We start from the raw sequence: 21,850 nt of genomic DNA on the forward strand, positions 1-21,850 counted from the left end.
CCAACATTGTCTTTTGCTTTGGGACTGGGGCTGTTTGCATGTTTGCGTCATATTTCCAATTACATTCCCAGCAATTTGGCCCAACCTTTGTGCTCAAGAGTATTTTTACTCCCAGAGCTTAATAATAGAAACTTTGGCCCTAGATGTAACTTATGTGTCCTAATGTGCAGAAGTAGCGTGATTTAGTTTCCCTGTTAATGTGCCTGAAATGACTGGACATTCCTAGCATACAATATCAAAAGGAGAGCGCAAGAAGATTTAACTTTGCAGAGAGCTTTTTAATGGAAAGTCCCACTGAGTATACTGGAGCATCATTTCAGAGGCACTGGAATTGTCCACCGATCAGCTGTGATCTTAGGCAAAGCATTTGATCCTCCGTTCTGTATTCCCTTAAATTAAATGCATGTCTTAATGATCTCTGAGTAGCTGGGCAGTGGAGCAGCACAGCCCTGCCAGGCTGTGGTGAGGAGCAGACAGGATGCAGCTTGAAAAGGGCTTAGCACAGGGGCTGGCCGAGAGCATGCGCTCAACGGTGTTATTCACAACCACAACGACTCTTCAGCTACATTTCCTCCCTGGCTTTTAAATGGTCTGTGTATGGTTCAATACCAATAGTTTAAAAGCTTTCCGAGTCTTATAAACGACTTCACGGTTTCTCGGGCTGTAGTGTAGGAGATGACTCCTCTGAGAGGGTCAAAGCCTTCTGGGACTCAATAGTGCCTGGACACACTGTGCTTTTGGAAGGGCAGAAAAAATACCTTCCTAATTCATCTACTATGTTTAGGGCATTTTCCTGTGTGTGAACATGGAACCACCTGGCGTACACAAAAGAAAAGCCTGGCCCTTCCCCTCAGGCAAGGCTCCACCCCGATCCTTTCCTACCCATCCACCTTCACCAAATTGGTCTGTCAGCAAGGGCGCCACAGATTGTTTAGAATTCAGTGTTGGTAAGTCTGTCTCTCCATTGGTCTCTGAGCTCCTTCAGGGCACAGATGGCATCTTATTTTTGTTGGCCCTCACAAAAATGCAGGATCAATAAGCGAGTCTCAGGTAGACCTACAGGGGTGGAAGATGGAAATGGGAAAGTGGAGCGTCTCCCAAGGGCCCATTTTACTTCTGGCCGGGTCCTGGGCTGTCTTGTGCAATTTCATGCGTGTTGTTTGGGACCATTGCCAAGCTGACTTCTCTCCTTGGCTTTCCTTCCCTTCCAAAGCCTGCAGCGCAAAGATAGAGAAAAGAAACGCGTAAGCATGAGACCACACTCCAATCTAAATAGAACTGCGGCAGGGAGAGTGAGTTGATCATGAGGGTTCTGTCTGGATACTTTCCAAAAGCTATATGAGGAAAGCTGTCATCTCTGTCCATTTTGAACATGAAGGAAAAGGATATGCACTTCAGACACAGAAGCCTGAGCGACTCCTGGGGGGTCTAGATAAGTCCTGTGGAGGTCCAAGTTACTACTCTTCATTCCTCATCTACACACTGAATCCCTGTAACAATCGATATATCTATGGATATACTTTTTATTTTATAATATATTTTTATTGTAAAGATACTGTACAGAGGGGTTACAGTTACATGAGCAAGGCAATGAGTACATTTTCTATCGAGCATTGTAATCCCTGCCTTTGTTTTCCCCCTACTATCCCTTCTTTCCCATCTCCCCAACTCCTACCCCACCCCCCAAGTGGTAAAGTTCACTTTCAACATAGTGTCTTGTATATCTCATTGTTACAGTGCGTCATCCTGTATCCTTATTTCAGCATTTTATTATTTCCCTTCCCCTCCCCAAGTTAAAAAAATGTATATACAAGATGCAGGGCACTAGAATCAAATACAGTGAAAACGGGTTATACCATGGGGGAAGAACACACAAAAGGAACACAAATATCACATAGTGCATGAAAAATGCAAGAAAAATGTGTCCCTCTCTTGGGGTTCATTTCACTTAGCATCATCTTATCTGGTCATATGTACATAGCTTTTGACCTTTTCTGCTTGACTCATACATATACTAGGTATTGCAAATAAGGGAAACCATGGGACCTAAGTTTCTTTGGGCCTGGCTTACTTCACTTAATATAATTTTTTCCATCTTTCCATTTCCTAACAAATGGGGCAATGTCATTCTTTCTGATGGAGGCATAGAATTCCATTGTGTATATATACCACATTTTCTTGATCCATTCATCTACTGAGGGGCATCTGGGTTGGTTCCATATCTTAGTTATGGTAAATAATGCTGTGACAAACATAGTTGTGCTGGTAACTTTAGTATGGTCTTGTTTGCGATCATTTGGGTAAATGCCCAGAAGTGGGATTGCTGGGTCATAGGGGAGCTCTATGTGGAGTCTTTTGAGGAACCTCCATACTGCTTTCCAAACCACCACATTTTCTTGATCCATTCATCTACTCAAGGACACTTAGACTCCAGTCCATCTCTTAGCTATTATGAATAATGCTGCAATGAACATGCAAGTGAAGAAATCTCTTCTACCAGCTGATTTCATTTCCTGTGGGTTTGTATCTAGCAGGGAGATAACAGCTTGTGATGGTGCTATTTTTAATTCTTTGATGACATTCCAAATATTTCCACAATGGATTTACCAACTTATTTTCCCATCAGTCTTGTACAAAAGTCCCCTTTTCTCTCTTCATATCCTCACCCACACTTGTCATCTTTCTGTTTCTTTCAGTGATTCTGACAGGCATTGGATATGTTGATGCAGGTTTTTCACTTACCCATTAATTAGTAAAAGTGAGCAATTGGTTGATTTATGTCTTTTTTGGATTAATGTCTGTTTAGAGCTTTTACCCATTTTAAAAATCATGGCTAACTGACCATTTCACCCCGGCCCCCAACTATTTGTTCCTTGTATATTTGGATACTAACCACTTATCAGATAAGTGTTTTTCTAGTATCTTCTCCATTTTCATAGATTGTCTCTCCAGTCTATGTTTTCTCATCTTTGCTTTTGTTTCCTCTGCTTTTGGAGTTTTGTCTCTCTCCTTATGTTTTCCTCTGGTAATTTCACAGTTTCATATATTATGTTTAAGTCTTCAAGCCACTTTCATTTAACTTGTATGCATTGCATGAGATATGGATCTAATTTCATTCTTTCTTATGTAGATATCCAGTTTTCCCAGCACCACTTGTTAAAGGACTACCCATTTTCCCATTGTGCATTCTTTCCATCTGTGTGGAAACTCAACTGATAATAAGTACATAGACTTCTATCTGGGCTTTCTGTTACGTTGTATTGTTCAATGTGTTTTTTATGTAGTTACCTTGCAGTTGTCTTGCTCTAGCTTTTCAATGTAGTTTGGAATTAGACATCATGATGCCTCCATCTTTGTTCTTTTTTATGATTACTTTGTCTCAGGAACATTGTGGTCTCCTACAAATTTTAAGATTTTTTTCTTCAATTCTCTTTAAAGTCCCATTAGAATTTTGATAGGAATTACAATGAACCCATAGGCTGTTTTAGGTTAAATAAGCATGTTAGCAATAGTTTTCTGAATCATGAACCCAGGCTCCTTTTCTATTTATTTATGTCTTCTTAAGTTTCATTAATAGTTTTATAGTTTTCAGTGTACAGATCTTTCACATTTTCCTAAAATTTCTTCTAAACATTTTATTTTTGCAGCTACCATAAATTAATATATTTTCTTATTTTTTTTCAGATAGATTAAGTGTATAGGAACAGCTGAGTTTTGTATGCTAAATTTATATATTGCAACTATACAGAAATCATTGGTTCTAGCAGACTGTGTGTGTGTGTGTGTGTGTGTGTGTGTGTGTGTGTGTGTGTGTAGTGTTAAGGGTTTTCATATAAAAGAACACGAAGTCTGTAAATAGAAAAACTTTTTTTTTTGGGGTCCGGTCGTGGGGCCTGAACTCTGGGCCTGGGCGCTGTCCCTCAGCTCTTCAGCTCAAGGCTAGCACTCTACCACTTGAGCCACAGTGCCACTTCCGGCTTTTTTCTTTTTGCTTATGTGGTGCTGAGGAATCGAACCCAGGGCCTCATGCATGCAAGGCAAGCGCTCTACCACTGAGCCACCTTCCCAGCCCCAGAAACAACTTTTTTTTTTTTTTTCTGGCCAGATTGACCTAGGAATTCTAGTACCTGTTGAATAGAAATGACAAGAGTAAGCATGTTTATTGTCTTGTTCTTCATACAGGGGAAAAGCTTAAAGCTTTCTATTACTGAGCACCTTTTTTTATTTGTTGGTTTGTAATCTGTGATTTTACTGTGTTGAGGTACATTCTCATTGAGAGTTGTTATTATAAAATGACATTTAATTCTGTCAGACTATTTTCATGTAACTATTAAGATAACTGTATGCATTGTGTCCTTCATTCCGTTGATGTGGTCTATCACATTTACTGATTTGCATCTGTTGAACCATTCTGTCATCCCAGGGATAAATTGCATTCAAGTCTTGGTGACTGCCCTTTTAATGTGTTTCTGGATTTGTTTGCTTCAATCTCTTTACTTGTTTCTAATCTGTCGATATGTTAAAATGGTCCTTAGTAGACTGTATATTTCTAGAAATGCATCCATTTCTTCTGGGTTATCCAGCATATTTATGTGTAACCATTCCTGTTCTGTGCTCATTTGTATTTCTGTGGTATCTGTAACAATGCTTCCTTTTCACTTCTGATTGTATCTAAGTCCTCTTTCTTTTTTCTTAACTAACACAGATTTACTTTTTTATCTTTCAAAAGAACCAAATAAGTTTAAGTGATCTTTTCTATTTTTTATATTTTCCATTTTATTTATTTTATTCTGATATTTATTTATTATTTCTTTCCTTTTGCTAATTTTGGTCTTAGTTCTTCTCTTTTGTAATTTTTGTTAGTCTATATTAGTTATCTAAAGGGAAATTTTATTGTGACCTTTCCATGCATGTTTATAATGTCTTCCCATCCATCTTACCCCCTGGATTATTCCTTCCTCCCCCTTTCTAAAACAATTTCAACAGGTCTCATTGTTCTACTTTTGTATGTGAAAGCAATCTGTTTCAACCCTATTCATCTTCTTTTGTTCTCTTTGCTAGCTCAAACCCCAATCGTCTGTTTTTCTTTCCACCTTTCCCAGCCTCCTATTGATAAACAGCTTTCATTGAGGTTCTCATGGTGTTTCCAGATACAGTGTATTTAAAAAGTATTCACTTTGTCTCTTTATCCTCCTTCTAAGTGTTCCTTTAGTTAGATTCATGGTACATACGCATACACAAATCTCTATCTATCTATCTATCTATCTATCTATCTATCTATCTATCTATCTATCTATCTATCTATCTATCTATCTATGTCTATGGAAACAATCTAAGAAGAGCATAAGAACAAGAAAAGTAATGTTAAACAACAAGAAAAAGCAAATGCAATGATGACACTTTGCTTATGAGGTTTGACTGCGTAGACTGGGGTGTCCTGAAACTCACGAGCTTCAGCCTCAGCATCCTACATGCAGATATTACAGGCATGTAACACCACGCCTGGCACTAACTGTTGCATTTTTATACCATTTTTCTGATAGAAAAAGCAAAGTTCTTCTCAAATGGTTCATGTCTACTTTATAGATTATTTCAAAACTATTTCCAACAAGTGCCAGAAAAACCTTCTCTGGATTTTCCCTTTCTTACCTAGCTAGCATTTACTTCTATTTTTGCTCTGTTTCCTCAGGAGGCTGCTGGAATTATAAGTGTTCCCAGGCATTCCCCAATAACTGGAATTTACTCTCGGATTTTGTGGTAAATACAAAGCAAGGCTCTCAAAAGCCTGACCTTAGGTTGGGACTGATAATCAAAGGAAACCCGATCCCTGGGGTGTGAGTCCTGTTCCTGCGTTGCTCAGTCTGGGATGTCCACGGGTGAATCACGCCGGCTCCTGTCTCCACACTGTCGCTCATGGAAGGGGTGACCTGCTGCCCCTTGGCAAGTGTGGTTTCGAAGCTGCCAACATCGCTCCTGCAGTATCAACACCCCAACTTCAGGGGGAAAGCTGTGGTGAATTTCTGGAAAGCAAATAGGAAGTTGTTTTTCTAGGCAGCCTGACAGCAAGGGGAGGCAGCAAGACTATAAAGACTGGGTCGGATAGGAGGCAGAAAGCCGGAGAGTCGCAGAGGAGATGGTAAGTTCATTATTTTTTCTGTTATGGGGGCCATGGTTGAGTTGAAGAGGTTGGGGGCTGAATCAGGAAGAAAAAGTTGCAAAAAAGAAATGGTAAAAGCCACAGCATTTTACATCGAATAAACTGCTGAGGTTTGCTGCTGCTGCTGGTGGTGGTGGTGGTGATGGTGGTGGTGGTGATGGTGTTGTTGTTGGTGTTGGTGGTGGTGATGGTGTTGTTGTTGGTGGTAGTGGTGTAGTTGGTGGTAGAGGTGGTGATGGTGTTGTTGTTGTTGTTGTTGGTGTAGTTGGTGGTAGAGGTGGTGATGGTGTTGTTGTTGTTGTCGGTGGTGGTATAGTTGGTGGTGGTAGTGGTGGTGATGGTGGTGGTGGTGATGGTGTTGTTGTTGTTGTTGGTGGTGGTGATGGTGTTGTTGTTGTTGTCGGTGGTGGTATAGTTGGTGGTGGTAGTGGTGGTGATGGTGGTGGTGGGGGGATGATTTGCGATGGACTCTTGCTATGTTGCCCAGGTTGGCCTCAAACTTATGCTCCTCCTCTTCAGCCTCCTGAGCAGCTGGGATTACAGGTTCATATGGCCATGCCTGGCTTGAATTAACAAGCATTGCTGAGCCTGTTGTCCATGTGAACCCTCCCGGCTTTCTTTTACTTTTTTTTTTTTGGGTCCGGTCGTGGGGCCTGAACTCTGGGCCTGGGCGCTGTCCCTCAGCTCTTCAGCTCAAGGCTAGCGCTCTACCACTTGAGCCACAGTGCCACTTCTGGCTTTTTTCTTTTTGCTTATGTGGTGCTGAGGAATCGAACCCAGGGCCTCGAGCATGCAAGGCAAGCGCTCTACCACTGAGCCACCTTCCCAGCCCCTCCCTGCTTTCTTAGGAATTGATGTTCATTCCACTTGACAAGCCAAGCCATCCTGGCTTATGACAGTGGGATATGCTACCTTAGGTTAGTTACATTGTTAAGACCAGCGGATACTGGGATCCAGATCCAGTCCTCTGTTTCCACAGCTGCCGTTCTTTCCAATAGAGTTTACAGGAGCCCTCGGGGAGCTGATCTGGGTAAACCTGCCGTCCCCTCTCCCAGCACTGTTCTTCACTCTGGGATGAACAGGGGAGGAATGCTCTAGGACAGACTACGCCTGGGTGGTGTCTCAGCCCCGGATGTTGTGTTTCTCTCCCTGAGCGCAGGGAGCCACTTGAGACTAATCTGAGATGCCATGCGGCTTCCATTTCTGCCCTTAGTGTTAGTGACTCAGCTTTCTCATCTGTAAGTTGGATATAATCATTATAGTGACAATGCCATTGTGAGGATTAAGCAAGATTGCAAGAAGAACATCTCAAGATGAGCTTGGAACATCAGTGATTCACAAATGTTAGATTTTCCTGTTAGATGAAACCAGAAAAGCTTGGGGGGGTCTAAGTGGGTTTGGTGTTTCAGGGAATATTCGAAGATATTCAGGCATTTTGAAGTCAGAAACAAAGTCACTGTAGATGAATAAGCTACCTCAAGTTTTACTACCAGTTTACCAGAGTATATATACCACAGAGTCCCAAGATACAAACTCCAGCTCTTTGTAGCCAATGAAGTTCTGGCCTTTGGGGTACCTTTCTGTGGGAGCCCAGAAGAAAGCTGTGCATAAACCTGATCTCTCCCACTCCCTGCTTTACTACAATCTACCACTCAGACGCTCCCAGTGAAGGTTTTCCATGTCAGGGCACACAGGGACAGGGCGATGAAGAAGAGCTTGCCCTAAGACTGAACCACATGTCACTAGGCTGGGGAGCTCGCTCGTCTCATCTTTCTGTGTGTTACACTTCTGAATTTGTCAACTGAAATGAATGGGCAGCTAATTCCTCTCTTCCTCCTAGTCTCTGAGTCCTCTTCTGTTTGCTAAGATACAGACGATACAAATTGTGGAGTTCGTTAGGATTTTGTTTTTTTTTTTTTGTTTTTTTTTGTCGGTCATGGGGCTTGAACTCTGGGCCTGGGCACTGTCCCTCAGCTCTTCAGCTCAAGGCGAGCGCTCTACCACTTGAGCTACAGCGCCACTTCCGGTTTTCTGGTGGTTTATTGGAGATAGGAGTCTCACGGTCTCTCCTGCCCGGGCTGGCTTTGAACCGCGATCCTCAGATCTCAGCCTCCTGAGTAGCTAGGATTACAGGCGTGAGCCACCAGCGCCCGGCTCGTTAGGATTTTCCTACAGTTCCCCTTCCCAGATGAAAACGCAAACATATCCATGAACACAGGCCTCGGCAGACAACCACAGAGGTTCCCAGACTTCTGCGCGGATTCCGGAAGAGCCCTGTCCTTTACGCTCAAAAGCCTCTCACCTGTCATAGCGAAGCTCTACAGGAATTGCCAAGGATGCCAGCACTCGAGTCATTTTTAATATTTCACAGACAAGACCTTTTCCAAGACCTCCCTCCCCTCTGCCACAAGCACATGGACTGTCAGGTTAGGAGCACCGATCTTCCCAATACACATTGCTTCATGCTTATCAAGTGACTTTGACTGACCTCTAGCACCTGAGAAAAGAAACTGAAGGTGCATCATGCGACGTGCTTTCAGTCCAATCTTAGAGAAGGAGCTCCTGATGGGGAGTTTGTAGTCAGGTGAAGCTAATGCTGTCATGCTTGCTTTCCCTTCCATTTCTACCTCTTACCATCTTCAGTCCTCCGCCTCCAGGACTTAGTTTTCCTCCCATAAATGTTTTCCCCTAAAATATCACTGATTTGTACTCCAAAGGCTGGCCACCAGCCCTTAGAATTCACATCCTTGTGTCTCTGTATAAGGAATATTAGTAATAAAATGCTCAAAAATCAAAACTACTGAGTACAGAACAATCAGGACCCAGAAAAGACCCTCAGTCTATAGAAATGCCAAGAAGATAACGCTGGGGAGTCTTCGTTGGGCTTGCAAGCCAGGTTAGTGATCACGTTTGACAGGGAATCTTGGCAAGGTGGCAGGCCTCAGGCTTGGAAAGCACGGGGAGACAAGGAAGCCCACCCTGAGGAATTACAGAAGAGGGCAGAAGTCAGGAAGAATCCAGGCAGGTGGACAGAGGTCCACCTGCATAAGCAGGAGAGTGGGATCACACTGTTTGGGGACATCCTTGCTGCTTTGCAAGCCACCGGGCTAGCCTGGTCTCTGGCTCCTCCCCGAAGCAAAGACACTGGTTCCTTATACTTTCTCTGTGTCCCCCTCTTGACCCAGTCATCACTTCTAAGTCTTTCAACAGAAACGTTAAAGATAACCCCAGTGCTTTAGAGAAGATTGACCCAGTCACAGGATGTTATTCTAATGACCCAATCGCACACTCCTTTCCGGCAACTTCCAGTTTGCACCAGGTTGCCAAAGAGCATGAATGATTAGCAGAGCAGGCAGCCATTCCGGAGAGACATTTCCCCTTGCTTCATGTAACACAAGACAGAGTCCTTAACTCTTCAGCATGCTAGACGCCCAGCACCATCCTGAACCGCGCACGGAGAGCAGATACAAGAAGGCCTACCAACCCAAGGCAGTTTCAGAGGCAAATTAATGCCTGAGGAAGATGCCCAACCATTCTCCTCCTCCTCCTCCTCCTCCTCCTCCTCCTCCTCCTCCTCCTCCTCCTCCTCCTCCTCCTCCTCCTCCTCATCCTCCTCATCCTCCTCCTCCTCCTCCACGCCCATGTACATAACCTCTGTCAGCCATCACTGCCTCACTGTTAACACAGACATTTGACCTAGGGGTCCATTAAACATGGGCAAAAGGAGTGGGTCCACCAACCTTCTGAAATTGTCTGAAGCAGTGCAGGTGCACTTTAAAAAAGCACAACAAAACAATCCTTGCTACTTTCAAAATTCAGGAGCCCTGTGGGAAAAGAATGGCTGTGCTGGTGTGATGTATACGCAGACCAGCCGGCTGGGAGAATCAGGAAAGCTCATGGAGGGAGTGGCCGCTGCCTTGTCTTCAATGTTTGTAGTACAGAATGACAGAGAAAGGGTCAACCGATTGAGCAATCATCCTTGGAGTCTACCTTAGCGCTGAAATAATCTATGAGAGTTGGGTGTTGGTATTTGGAGGTTAAGAGAAAACAGACACATGGGGTCATATTGAAGCAGGGGATGAATATGAATTTGCACTTTGCTTTCATAGAAGAGCCTCAACCCCAAGTACCTACTACTCCTCTAAAGCCTTCAAATGTTTAAAATCAAGTGTTTCCCTTCCCATGCCTTCCCCCCCATATCTGATAGAGAATTGGCTGAGGAAATTTCATTAAAACCAAATCTTATTTAAAAGTGTACCCAAATAAGCCATCAGTTTAGATGGGAGGCAGCCTTGTTGGAATCGTTTGTTGCAACTGAATCTTATTAGAAGGTTAAACACATGGAAAGGGGGAAGTGGTAGATTTGGACATGGTGACAGGAAATCAGGAGCCTTACCTCCCTTTCCTCATAGCTGCCCTAGAAATTCTCTCTATTTGTGTGTGGGGGAGAGAGGTTTGGGGGAGCGGGTAGTGACCACCTCTGAAGGCCACAAGCCAGCCCAAGCCCAAGTGCACAGCAAACCCTGAGGCTTTATAATGGCTGTCATTGTGCTCATAGACTCTGTCACCTCAACAACCCCCCCCCAAAAAAAACCTCTTCTACCCTTCTGAGTGGAGAGCTAAACATTTTCTCTTGCTTCAAAGTCACTCTCTGATACCATTTTAAACATATTATTTAATGCTCCAAGTTTCAGTAGTCTCATGTCCAAGATGATATTGAATATAATTTATCTGAATAAAAACATTTTAAATGTTAATACATTTGAGAAAGTCTTCACAAAAGGGAGCATGAGAAATAATAGTTGCTACAGATCCAAAAGGAATGGGTTTATTCTGTATGTGTATATGCCTGTATGTATGTGTATATATGTGTGTAAATATATATTCTTCATATGTACATATGAAGACTATCCACACATATCTATCTTAAGTCTTGTATTGAAGGTAGATGCTAAGATGCTAAAGCAAGAGGATAAAACATGGATCAATGCTACACAACAGGTACTGGTATCTGAAACCCTAGCTACTTGTGGAGGCAGAGATCAGAACCGTAGTTTGAGGCCAGTGTGGATATAAATGAGCCAATCAATAGTTGATTGAATGGCGTGCACTTGCTATCCTAGTTATATGCAAAGTAGAAATAGGCATAATGATTATTAACTGACTTTCTGTGGCCATTCTGGTTTGTATGAATAGACACACTTTCTTTCTTTCTTGTTTCAGGCAAGCTGCCTAAGAGTCATCTGGACTCTGAGATTGCAGAGCGTGGTTCTGGGAGCTGCTCAACTCCTCTGGTTCAGTGCCTTGATCTCTGGTAAGCTTAAGGCTAACTCTTCACTTGACTCTGAATACAGAATGCAGAGCCAGACAGACAAAGTGAAGGGCTGAGCCAATGTGAGGCAGGGAACTCTAGGAATATCCCGAAGCCCAGATTTCTAGAAGTAAAATGAACCCATCATCACCACGCTGTTTGACAAGGCTTCAGAAATGACAAACTGCTATATCCAGGCTGAAATTATCCATTAGACAAGGAAAGCACAATCCAGGATACTTCTAAGGACCCACCAGAGGGTTGGAATTTCCTTAATTTAAAATAATTCACTTTATATTGCCTTGGGTCCCTGAAAACCATAATGGGGTCCTGGCGATACCAAAATAAGATCTGGCTCCAACCCAGAGCCTGGCACACTGGGCTCTTCCCACCCATGCCTGGGGCGCCAACATCCAGTCTGGCTTTTTGTTGCCCCATTGGAGATGGGTTCTTGTAGATTTCTCTGCCCAGGCTGGCTTCATACCATCATCTTTCAGGTCTCAGCCTCCTGTGTAGCAAAGATTGCTGGCATTAACCATCTGCTTTTTGAAGCCAGGTACTTCAAAATGTGGCATTTTTGTTAGTTTCTGTTTTGGGAGAGATGCAGCTTCTCACTCATAGCAGGTGGGCTTGACCCTTTGACCCTCCTGCCTCAGCCCTGAGTGTACAAGCATACAAGGTTACAGCCCTGTGCCACCATGCCCAGCTCCAGAATAAAATCTTAAGGCAAAACAACAGCACAGAGGTATCCATGAGGAAGGTAGAGATGCATGACCCACAGTCAGGAGAGGTGACAGCTGAATAGAAACAAGCTTTATAAACAGGAAGTGGAGCCATTTCCAGGCCCGATTGCTTGCAATTGTACAATTCTTCGCATGGGAACTGGCCTCTTCTGCCAGTGAGCTCCTACAGGCCACAATAACAATGCACGGAATCACAGTGCTTTTCTACCCTTGAACGTCACATTCTTCATTTTATTTGATATCACAAACACTTGCTAAAAAAAAAAAGAGAGAACAGCAAGTGAGTAAGCAGCTGTGGAGGAAGTAGAGCAGTTCATCACAAAGAAGTGGAATGGGTGTCGGGTCATAAATGAGATCTTTCTAGCTGAGGATCTGCCAAAACCCTACTGTGCTTCACTCGTTCAACATAGATTTATTGGTTGCACATTAAAGGCAAAGTGTTGTATGTGGTGTTAAGGATCCAGAACTAAGAAGAGATCACCATGAGGAATTTATAATCCACTAGGCACAGAGCACATCACAGAGCAAGACTCCACAGTAAATGGTAATGAGGTAATGGAGACAGGGGATGGGCAGACAGAGGGAGCCAAGAGGAAGAAACACAGGCCATCTGTGGAAATCAAGGAAGTAGGAGGAGTCAAATTTATACTGGTCTATGAAGGGATAGACAGATAGACAGATAGACAGGGGAGAGACCAGATAGACAGATAGACAGATAGACAGGGGAGAGACCACCTGCAGATTCAGGGAAGTAATGACATGTGGTCTTCTTGCGTGACTGCAGTCCCAGCACTGCGAAGGTTGAGATAGGAGAATTTCAAATTTTAGACCAACCTGGCTTGCATAGTAAGATCCTGCCTCAAACCAAACCAACCAAGCTAAATAAACCAACCAAACCAATTATTTTAAAAAAAGACAAGGAATTTGAGTTTTGTAAGGCTAACAAAGTAAATATAGCAGAACACCAAGAGTTCAGATCCCTATCATGTGACGTGATAAAACCTCAACTGTACCTCGAACTGGGACTCAGACAGGTGACCTTGTGTCATTAATGATGGATGATGAAAGGGAAAAACTTCTAAGTCCTTTCTACCTCCAGCAGCTTAGGATTCCAAGTCTTTAGCATCAAGAACCTTCCGAAGACACTTTCCTCTTCTGGTTTTATATATACTTTGAAGTGAAATATGGAAACTACTCTTCTCTTTACATTAACTACTTAGATCTAGGGCCGCTATGTGATTTGTATTTATGCCCTGGTCAGAAATTCACCTGGCTACACCCAGACATGCAAATGTAAGCTTATAGTGTTCTCCTGGCTAGGGATGCTAGCTTGGTACTCATTACTCATTTTTTTTTTCTCTTTAGAGCTCACAAATCAGAAAGAAGTGGCTGCATGGACGTACAACTACAGCGTGAAAGCATACTCGTGGAATTACTCGCGGGCATTCTGCCAGAGGCACTTCACAGACTTAGTGGCCATCCAGAATAAGAATGAAATTGCCTACCTCAACGACTTCGTGCCCTTCTTCAGCTCCTACTACTGGATCGGGATTCGAAAGATTAACAATAAGTGGACTTGGGTGGGCACCAGAAAGACGCTCACAAAGGAGGCCGAGAACTGGGCTGACAACGAGCCCAACAACAAGAGGAACAACCAGGACTGTGTGGAGATGTACATCAAGAGTGAGCTGGCGCCGGGCCGGTGGAATGACGAGCCCTGCTGGCGGAGAAAGAGAGCCCTGTGCTACACAGGTAGGCCCGCCCTGCCCGCCCTGCCCCGCCCTGCCCGCCCTGCCCCGCTCCACCCTGCCCTGCCCGCCCTGCCCTCCCTGCCTGCCCTGCCTGCCCTGCCCTGCCCTGCCTGCCCTGCCCTGCTCTGCCTGCCCTGCCCTGCCCTGCTCTGCTTGACTCTGCCCTGCCTGCCCTGCCCTGCCCTGCCTGCCCTGCCCTGCCTGCTCTGCTCTGCCCTGCCCTGCTCCACTCTGCTCTGCTCTGCCCTGCCCTGCCTTCCCTGCCCTGCCCTGCCCTGCCCTGCCTGCCCTGCCCTGCCTGCCCTGCCCTGCCCTGCCCTGCCTGCCCTGCCCTGCCCTGCCTTGCCCTGCCCTGCCCTGCCCTGCTCTGCTCTGCTCTGCAACACATCTGCTCAGACAGACCTCTCTGGTAGGCTAATGTCACCACCAGATCAATAATAGCATGGAATGGCATGTCAGGGACGGTAACACAGTGGGGAGACTCTTACTCAGTGTTAGTGAACATCTTGAAGAATGTAAGACAAGGGTTAGAGAAAGCTTGTGGCTTGAGAGGAGAATTAAAAAATATATAAACCAGCCTACTCTTCCCATGTTCCATCTCCTCCCAATGCCCATCATTCCGACCCTTCTGTCTCTGTGCAGCCTCTTGCCAGGACATGTCCTGCAACAATCAAGGTGAATGCATTGAGACCATTGGGAACTACACCTGCTCCTGCTATCCTGGCTTCTATGGACCCGAGTGTGAATATGGTGAGTCTGTTAATTTGTTCATTTGTGGTCACTGGTCTTAGGCAAGAGATAATGCCAGGAACGAATGCATCCTGGGATGCTCAAGTGAGTAAAAGCTAGTTCTGGGACTCACTACCAGCCATTCAACTGTCTCTAGACACAGCAGGTCTGGGAGAAAATATTTACTCACAAAATTTCTTGGAGCTGGGTGCCAGTGGCTCACGCCTGTCATCCTAGCTACTCAGAAGGCTGAGATCCGAGGATTGCGGTTCAAAGCCAGCCTGGGTAGGAAAGTCTGTGAGACTCTAATCTCCAATGAACCATCAGAAAACAGGAAGTGGTGCTGTGGCTCAAGTGGTAGAGCGCTTGCCTTAAACTGAAGAGCTGAGGGACCGCGCCCAGGCCCAGAGTTCAATCCCCATGACTGACCAAAAAAATTATTGGAAAATAAAAGAATAAATAAAAGCCTCTCCTGCTGTGCCTCATGCCTCTAGTCCTATCTATTTAAGAGGCTGGGATCTGAATAAGGAAACCAGCCTACGCTGACACCACCATAGGCTAACTCTAGTTAGCCGGCGAAATACAAGAGGTAAAAGCATGGCTCAAGTTGAAAGATACAGTCTATAGAACGAGCCAAATAAAAACAGGCCGCTTGACTTAGGAACCTAGAAAGATAACAGTGAAGAGGGTCACACAAATATTACAGCTTGCGACAATCTGACCGTGTTTTTAAGTTTACAATGAAAACCTCGATACTTGGTTCTTTGCAGTCCGAGAGTGTGGAGAATTTGACCTTCCTCCACACGTGTCCATGAGCTGCAGCCATCCTCTGGGAAACTTCTCTTTCAACTCACAGTGTACCTTCCACTGTGCTGAAGGGTACGAATTGAATGGACCAAGCAAGCTGGAGTGTTTGGCCTCTGGAATCTGGACAAATAATAAGCCCCCACAGTGCGAAGGTATGTAGACCATCCTTATTGTTAACTAAAACGGGAGAGGGCTTTTCTCTATTAACAAAACCTGTGGGCAAAATATCTTGGCACAGTGGCACACACATGTAGCTACAAAGGAAGTAGAGATAAAAGGATTGAGATTCAAGACCAGTCCTAGCAAGAAGTTAGCAAGACTCTATCTCAAAAAATAAATCACAGTGCAGGTGCTGGGCGCTCCTGTTTGTAATCCTAGCTACACAGGCGGCTGAGATCTGAGGACTGAAGTTCAAAGCCAGTCTGGGTGGGAAAGGCCATGAGACTCATCTCCAAGTAATCACCTAAAAACTGGAAGTGGAGCTGTGGCTCAAAGTGGTAGAATGTTAGCCTTGAACAAAAAGAAAAAAAGAAGGAAAAGGACAGGGTCGGCACCTATGCCTGAGCTCAAGCCTTATGACAATCATCACTACCTCGTCCACCACCAGCAAGCTCAGCATATCTATATCCCTGCTGTGTTGGAGTCAGAAGGAAAAGGATCATGATCCAAGGCTAGCCCTGGGCAAAAGCAAAGGACCCCCACCTAAAACATAAACAGAAAGCAAAAAGGACTAGGTATGTGCTTTATACGACAGAACACTTTCCTAGCACACATAGGCCTTGAATTCAAACCCCAGTGCTTCTAAGAGAGAGACAGAGAGAGAGAAAGAAAGAGAGACAGACAGGGAGAGAGACACAGAGAGAGAGACAGAGAAATAATGCGGTTCAACTAGAAAAACCTAATCGTTACAGCTGCCCTGAATGAACCGTCCTTCCATCGGCCCTGAGCCGCATTAAGTAGAATAGTATCCAGACTCTTGAAGAACCAACAAGAGGCTGATTTGCTCTGGGCAAAATGACATACCTGTCACAAGCGGCCTCCGGATGGTCTTGTCTGTACGCTTCTCCTCAGCAGGGGAAGAGTGCCATCAAGACTTACTGGGATAGGTTTATCAAGGTGGAAGGAAGGAAGAGACAGTGTCAGGAATTGAGCTTGGAGGGACCCGAGACTTAAGGAACTCTGCAGCAAATGGAGGATTCGTTCTCTGAGTCTGGTCAACTTGGGGCTTCTGACCCTACGGTCTCCATGTCTAGTTCTTGGGGGGAGGAGGCCCTTCCGCCACTGCCATCTGACGGTGAGGGTGTGTTTTCTCTGTCTTCGGTGCTTGTCTTTCAGCTGTGCGGTGTCCGTCCCTGGAAGCCCCCGGTGAAGGAACCATGGACTGTGTGCATCCGCTGGCCACCTTTGCCTACGGCTCCAGCTGTAAATTTGAGTGCCGGCCTGGCTATCGAGTGAGGGGCTTGGACACGCTCCGCTGTGTCGGATCTGGCCAGTGGACCGCACCCCTGCCAGCCTGTGAGGGTAGGGTGCTTTTCACAGCCCCAGGATGCCCACAAGGGAGTCATGGCAGAGCAGAAAGGCCACAAGCTCTGCACAGCTAACCATCCTCTGGGGTCTGAGGCTGGAGCGAGCGGCTGGCTTCCCTCACCTCCGAGAGCCAGGCTGCTCATCTGTGAGATGGAGTTAGGAATTGCCAGGAGGAAGAATGTAAAAACTCACGCAAGGAAGTAACACGTAGAAAGTTCCTCGCATAGACCTAGGCACTTGCTGAACTTTTCTCTCCATCCCTAGCTCTTTGGTATGTCCAGGGTCCTGAACTTGAGAAGGAATGAAGCAGCGGCTATGAGGACAGAGAGGGATTCCCCATTGTAGCCTTTGGCGAAGGTGCAATGAAACCCCTATTAAAGAAGCACATGTGTTAATGATCCCAGCAGTTGCATAAGTCCATGAAGCTCAACTTCTTGCAACAGCCCCCTACCCTTAGCTTTTCCCAAGTTTATGAGGGAGGGGTTAGCAGCTCGAGGGAAAATAGGAAATTGAAAGTTCGATTAGTGACTTTCCTATTCTAGATTACAATACCACCCCAAGTACAGTTCGCTAGAAGACTTGAGGGTGGTCATCTTTGTGTGAAGTAGGAAAGAAAGACTGGAGGATCTTTGTCCTCACGCCCTGATTGAGTGCGAAGTGGAAGCTGAGGCCTAGGCTGGAAGGGTGGTCCCCAAGCTCTGCGAACCCCAGGAATAGTCCGGAGCTGATGCAGCTCAGAGGCAAAGCATGGAGAAGGGTCCTTATCAGAGCTGAGGTGACGCAGGGCGCCATTTGCTCAGGAACTCACTGGGCTTCACTCGCTCAGCAACTGAATCTGATGATGCTGTCCGGGCGGGGGGGGGGGGGTCATTTCAACAGCACTAAGTAATAGTGTCAACACATGTGACACAATGGCTTCTTTTTCCTGGCTTATAAGCCCAGAGAGTTTCTTTATCTGCGTTCCCTTAATCAGACAAACATGCCGATAAATGTCGAATGAACACTTCCAATGCACGGGGCTAGGCTAGGGCTACGGCTCTTCAGGTGGCCGTGGGGGACTGGGAAAGACTCGCCATCATGTATACGCAGCACAGGAGCAGGGCTGTGGGAGCGGGGGAAGAGGGGCCGGGAAGGGCCCTTTGGGTAAAGGGAGGAGGCTCTGAGGTCCCGAACCCATGGACGACGTGGCTAGGAAAGATGCAGCAAGCCCCAGCAGTCTCTTCTGAAAAGCGTCGGGGCCTGTCTGTGAGCCAGCCTCCCACCATCTTCCCCCTGCAGCCGTTGCCTGTGAGCCTCCGGAGAGCCCTGCGCACGGGCGTGTGGAGTGCTCTCTACCCTCAAGCACCTTCCCATACAACACCAGCTGCAGCTTCCACTGCGCAGAGGGCTTCGTGCTGCAAGGGGCCAGCGCCGCTCAGTGTGCCGACTCCGGCCGGTGGACCGCCCCGGCCCCGGCCTGTCAAGGTACCATGCACTCAGACACGCCTCCGTGGCCTGAGGGAATCAGCCTCCGTGGTGAACACGGTCATTGGTTAATCCGTCAAACACTGCGGGACAGGTTCTTCGTGCTCAGTGCTAGGGATGAAATGATGGTGGGCAAAGCCAGCCTTAGGGCCAACATGACTCACCGTAACACAGCTGAGAGAGTAGAGTTGCTTCGATTGACACGAGTGAGTGGAAAGGAATGGTGTGTGAGAATGAGCGGAAGAGTTAGGGACACGGCGGTTAGTCTAGTTCTTTCATGGCCTGTCAGGAAGCTTCCCGACTCTCGGAGGCTCCGTGCCTCCCCAGCTCACCACTAGCGGTGAGTTAGCGTATCGAAACACAACCTTAGAAATGCTGTCAGGCCTGTGGTCTGATTTAAGTCGTCGGTTTTCAGTGTGTTACTCTTACCTGGGAATGAAGGCACAGGGAAGCCAGATGGACAGTTCCCCCCATACCAAGTTCTGCTTCAGAAGGACGATGCTGATATTTGATGTTGCCATTTACTGGGAGTCCCTCAGCAATCGCTGCGAATGCTCTGGGTGACATATACCATGATACGAAAGTGAGCCTTGGTTTGTAAGTGGTGTACAAGCAGGCCATGAAGAGATGCTTTGCACACCTGGGCTCACAGCAACATCTTTCATGATAGAATAAGGAAGCAAACCAAGAGAACATCAACAGGTGGTTGGAGGAATACACAAGACATGGTACGCGTGTCCAATGGAGTATTATTTACCGTAGAAAAGGAAGGAATTCCAACACATGCCACAACACAAGCCATCCTTAAGGATACTGTGCTGAGTGTAGCAAGCCAGGCCTCCCCCCAAAAATAACACGTGATATTATTTTTTTAATGGCTTCATCAAGATCATCACAGAGACAGGAAAGGAGAATAATGAGGCAGAGGGGGGAAAAGCTCATGTTTAATGACTCTAGTGTGTCAGTTTGACACAACGAGAACGATGTTGGACATAGTGGTGGGTATTGTATGACAACTGGCCGCAGAACTAGATACTTACATTATTTCAGTGGTAAGTAGATGGATTTTTGATATGTATTGACCACAGTAGAAAAATGAGAAGCAAAACGAATGAGGCATTGGAGTAGAAGGCCTGTCATGAGGATAAGGCTGAGGGCAGTGCTAAACAGGCTCTGCAGACAGACACACAGAGCCTCTGCAGACAGACAGACACACAGAGCCTCTGCAGACAGACACACACACAGAGCCTCTGCAGACAGACAGACACACAGAGCCTCTGCAGACAGACACACACACAGAGCCTCTGCAGACAGACAGACACACAGAGCCTCTGCAGACAGACACACACACAGAGCCTCTGCAGACAGACAGACACACAGAGCCTCTGCAGACAGACACACAGAGCCTCTGCAGACAGACAGACACACAGAGCCTCTGCAGACAGACACACAGAGCTTCTGCAGACAGACAGACAAACAGAGCCTCTGCAGACAGACAGACACACAGAGCCTCTGCAGACAGACAGACACACAGAGCCTCTGCAGACAGACAGACACACAGAGCCTCTGCAGACAGACACACAGAGCCTCTGCAGACAGACAGACACACAGAGCCTCTGCAGACAGACACACAGAGCTTCTGCAGACAGACAGACAAACAGAGCCTCTGCAGACAGACACACAGAGCCTCTGCAGACAGACACATAGAGCCTCTGCAGACAGACACACAGAGCCTCTGCAGACAGACAGACACACAGAGCCTCTGCAGACAGACAGACACACAGAGCCTCTGCAGACAGACACACACACAGAGCCTCTGCAGACAGACACACAGAGCCTCTGCAGACAGACACACACACAGAGCCTCTGCAGACAGACACACACACAGAGCCTCTGCAGACAGACACACAGAGCCTTTGCAGACAGACACACAGAGCTTCTGCAGACAGACACACAGAGCCTCTGCAGACAGACAGACACACAGAGCCTCTGCAGACAGACAGACACACAGAGCCTCTGCAGACAGACACACAGAGCCTCTGCAGACAGACAGACACACAGAGCCTCTGCAGACAGACACACAGAGCTTCTGCAGACAGACAGACAAACAGAGCCTCTGCAGACAGACACACAGAGCCTCTGCAGACAGACACATAGAGCCTCTGCAGACAGACACACAGAGCCTCTGCAGACAGACAGACACACAGAGCCTCTGCAGACAGACAGACACACAGAGCCTCTGCAGACAGACACACACACAGAGCCTCTGCAGACAGACACACAGAGCCTCTGCAGACAGACACACACACAGAGCCTCTGCAGACAGACACACACACAGAGCCTCTGCAGACAGACACACAGAGCCTTTGCAGACAGACACACAGAGCTTCTGCAGACAGACACACAGAGCCTCTGCAGACAGACAGACACACAGAGCCTCTGCAGACAGACAGACACACAGAGCCTCTGCAGACAGACAGACACACAGAGCCTCTGCAGACAGACAGACACACAGAGCCTCTGCAGACAGACACACAGAGCTTCTGCAGACAGACACACAGAGCCTCTGCAGACAGACAGACACACAGAGCCTCTGCAGACAGACAGACACACAGAGCCTCTGCAGACAGACACACACACAGAGCCTCTGCAGACAGACACACACACAGAGCCTCTGCAGACAGACACACAGAGCCTCTGCAGACAGACACACAGAGCCTCTGCAGACAGACAGACGCACAGAGCCTCTGCAGACAGACAGACACACAGAGCCTCTGTAGACAGACAGACACACAGAGCCTCTGCAGACAGACAGACACACAGAGCCTCTGCAGACAGACAGACACACAGAGCCTCTGCAGACAGACACACAGAGCCTCTGCAGACAGACACACAGAGCCTTTGCAGACAGACAGACACACAGAGCCTCTGCCATTCTCAAACAGGGTGTATGGGAACGGGAAAAGACAGGTGAGAGGAGGTGAAGCTAAGTTATAATACAGGCACGTGTGAAATTGAGAAAAGAAAAAGGATTGAGCCAGGTGTCCATGACTCATGACTATAATCCTAGCAACTCAGGAGGCTGAGATCTGAAGATGGCAGTTTGAAGCCAGCCGGGGCAGGAAAGTTCATGAGACTCTTATCATCAATTAACCAGCAAAATGTTGGAAGGGGAGCTGTGGCTCAAGTAGTAGAGTGCCAGCCTTGGGTAGAAAAGTTAAGAAATAATGCCCAGGCCCTGACTTCAAGCCTGAGAACTGGTGTGTACACACACACACACACACACACACACACACACACACACACACACACACACACACACACACACACACAAACAAAACCAATTAGTACTTGTATAATG

At 46.5% G+C, this 21,850-nt stretch overlaps 1 protein-coding gene across 2 annotated transcripts in view; it reads left to right on the forward strand.

The window, feature by feature from the left end:
- Positions 1 to 5,976: 5,976 nt before the first annotated feature.
- The window catches only part of LOC138819674 (P-selectin-like), a 30,587-nt gene continuing 14,713 nt past the window's right edge, over positions 5,977 to 21,850 (forward strand). Inside the window, exons 1-7 of one of the 2 annotated variants that reach the window (XM_070011168.1) lie at positions 5,977 to 6,136; positions 11,381 to 11,471; positions 13,577 to 13,963; positions 14,605 to 14,712; positions 15,462 to 15,650; positions 16,834 to 17,019; positions 18,304 to 18,489. In XM_070011168.1, the coding sequence (XP_069867269.1) occupies positions 6,134 to 6,136; positions 11,381 to 11,471; positions 13,577 to 13,963; positions 14,605 to 14,712; positions 15,462 to 15,650; positions 16,834 to 17,019; positions 18,304 to 18,489 (1,150 nt within the window). In that variant the 5' untranslated portion in view covers positions 5,977 to 6,133. The remainder of the gene's footprint in view (positions 6,137 to 11,380; positions 11,472 to 13,576; positions 13,964 to 14,604; positions 14,713 to 15,461; positions 15,651 to 16,833; positions 17,020 to 18,303; positions 18,490 to 21,850) is intronic. The other variant, XM_070011167.1, reaches the window with a different exon arrangement.

Source organism: Dipodomys merriami, unplaced genomic scaffold (assembly GCF_024711535.1).
Source record: "Dipodomys merriami isolate MVZ:Mamm:240054 unplaced genomic scaffold, mDipMer1.0.p SCAF_81, whole genome shotgun sequence".
Classification (NCBI taxonomy): Eukaryota; Metazoa; Chordata; class Mammalia; order Rodentia; family Heteromyidae; genus Dipodomys; species Dipodomys merriami.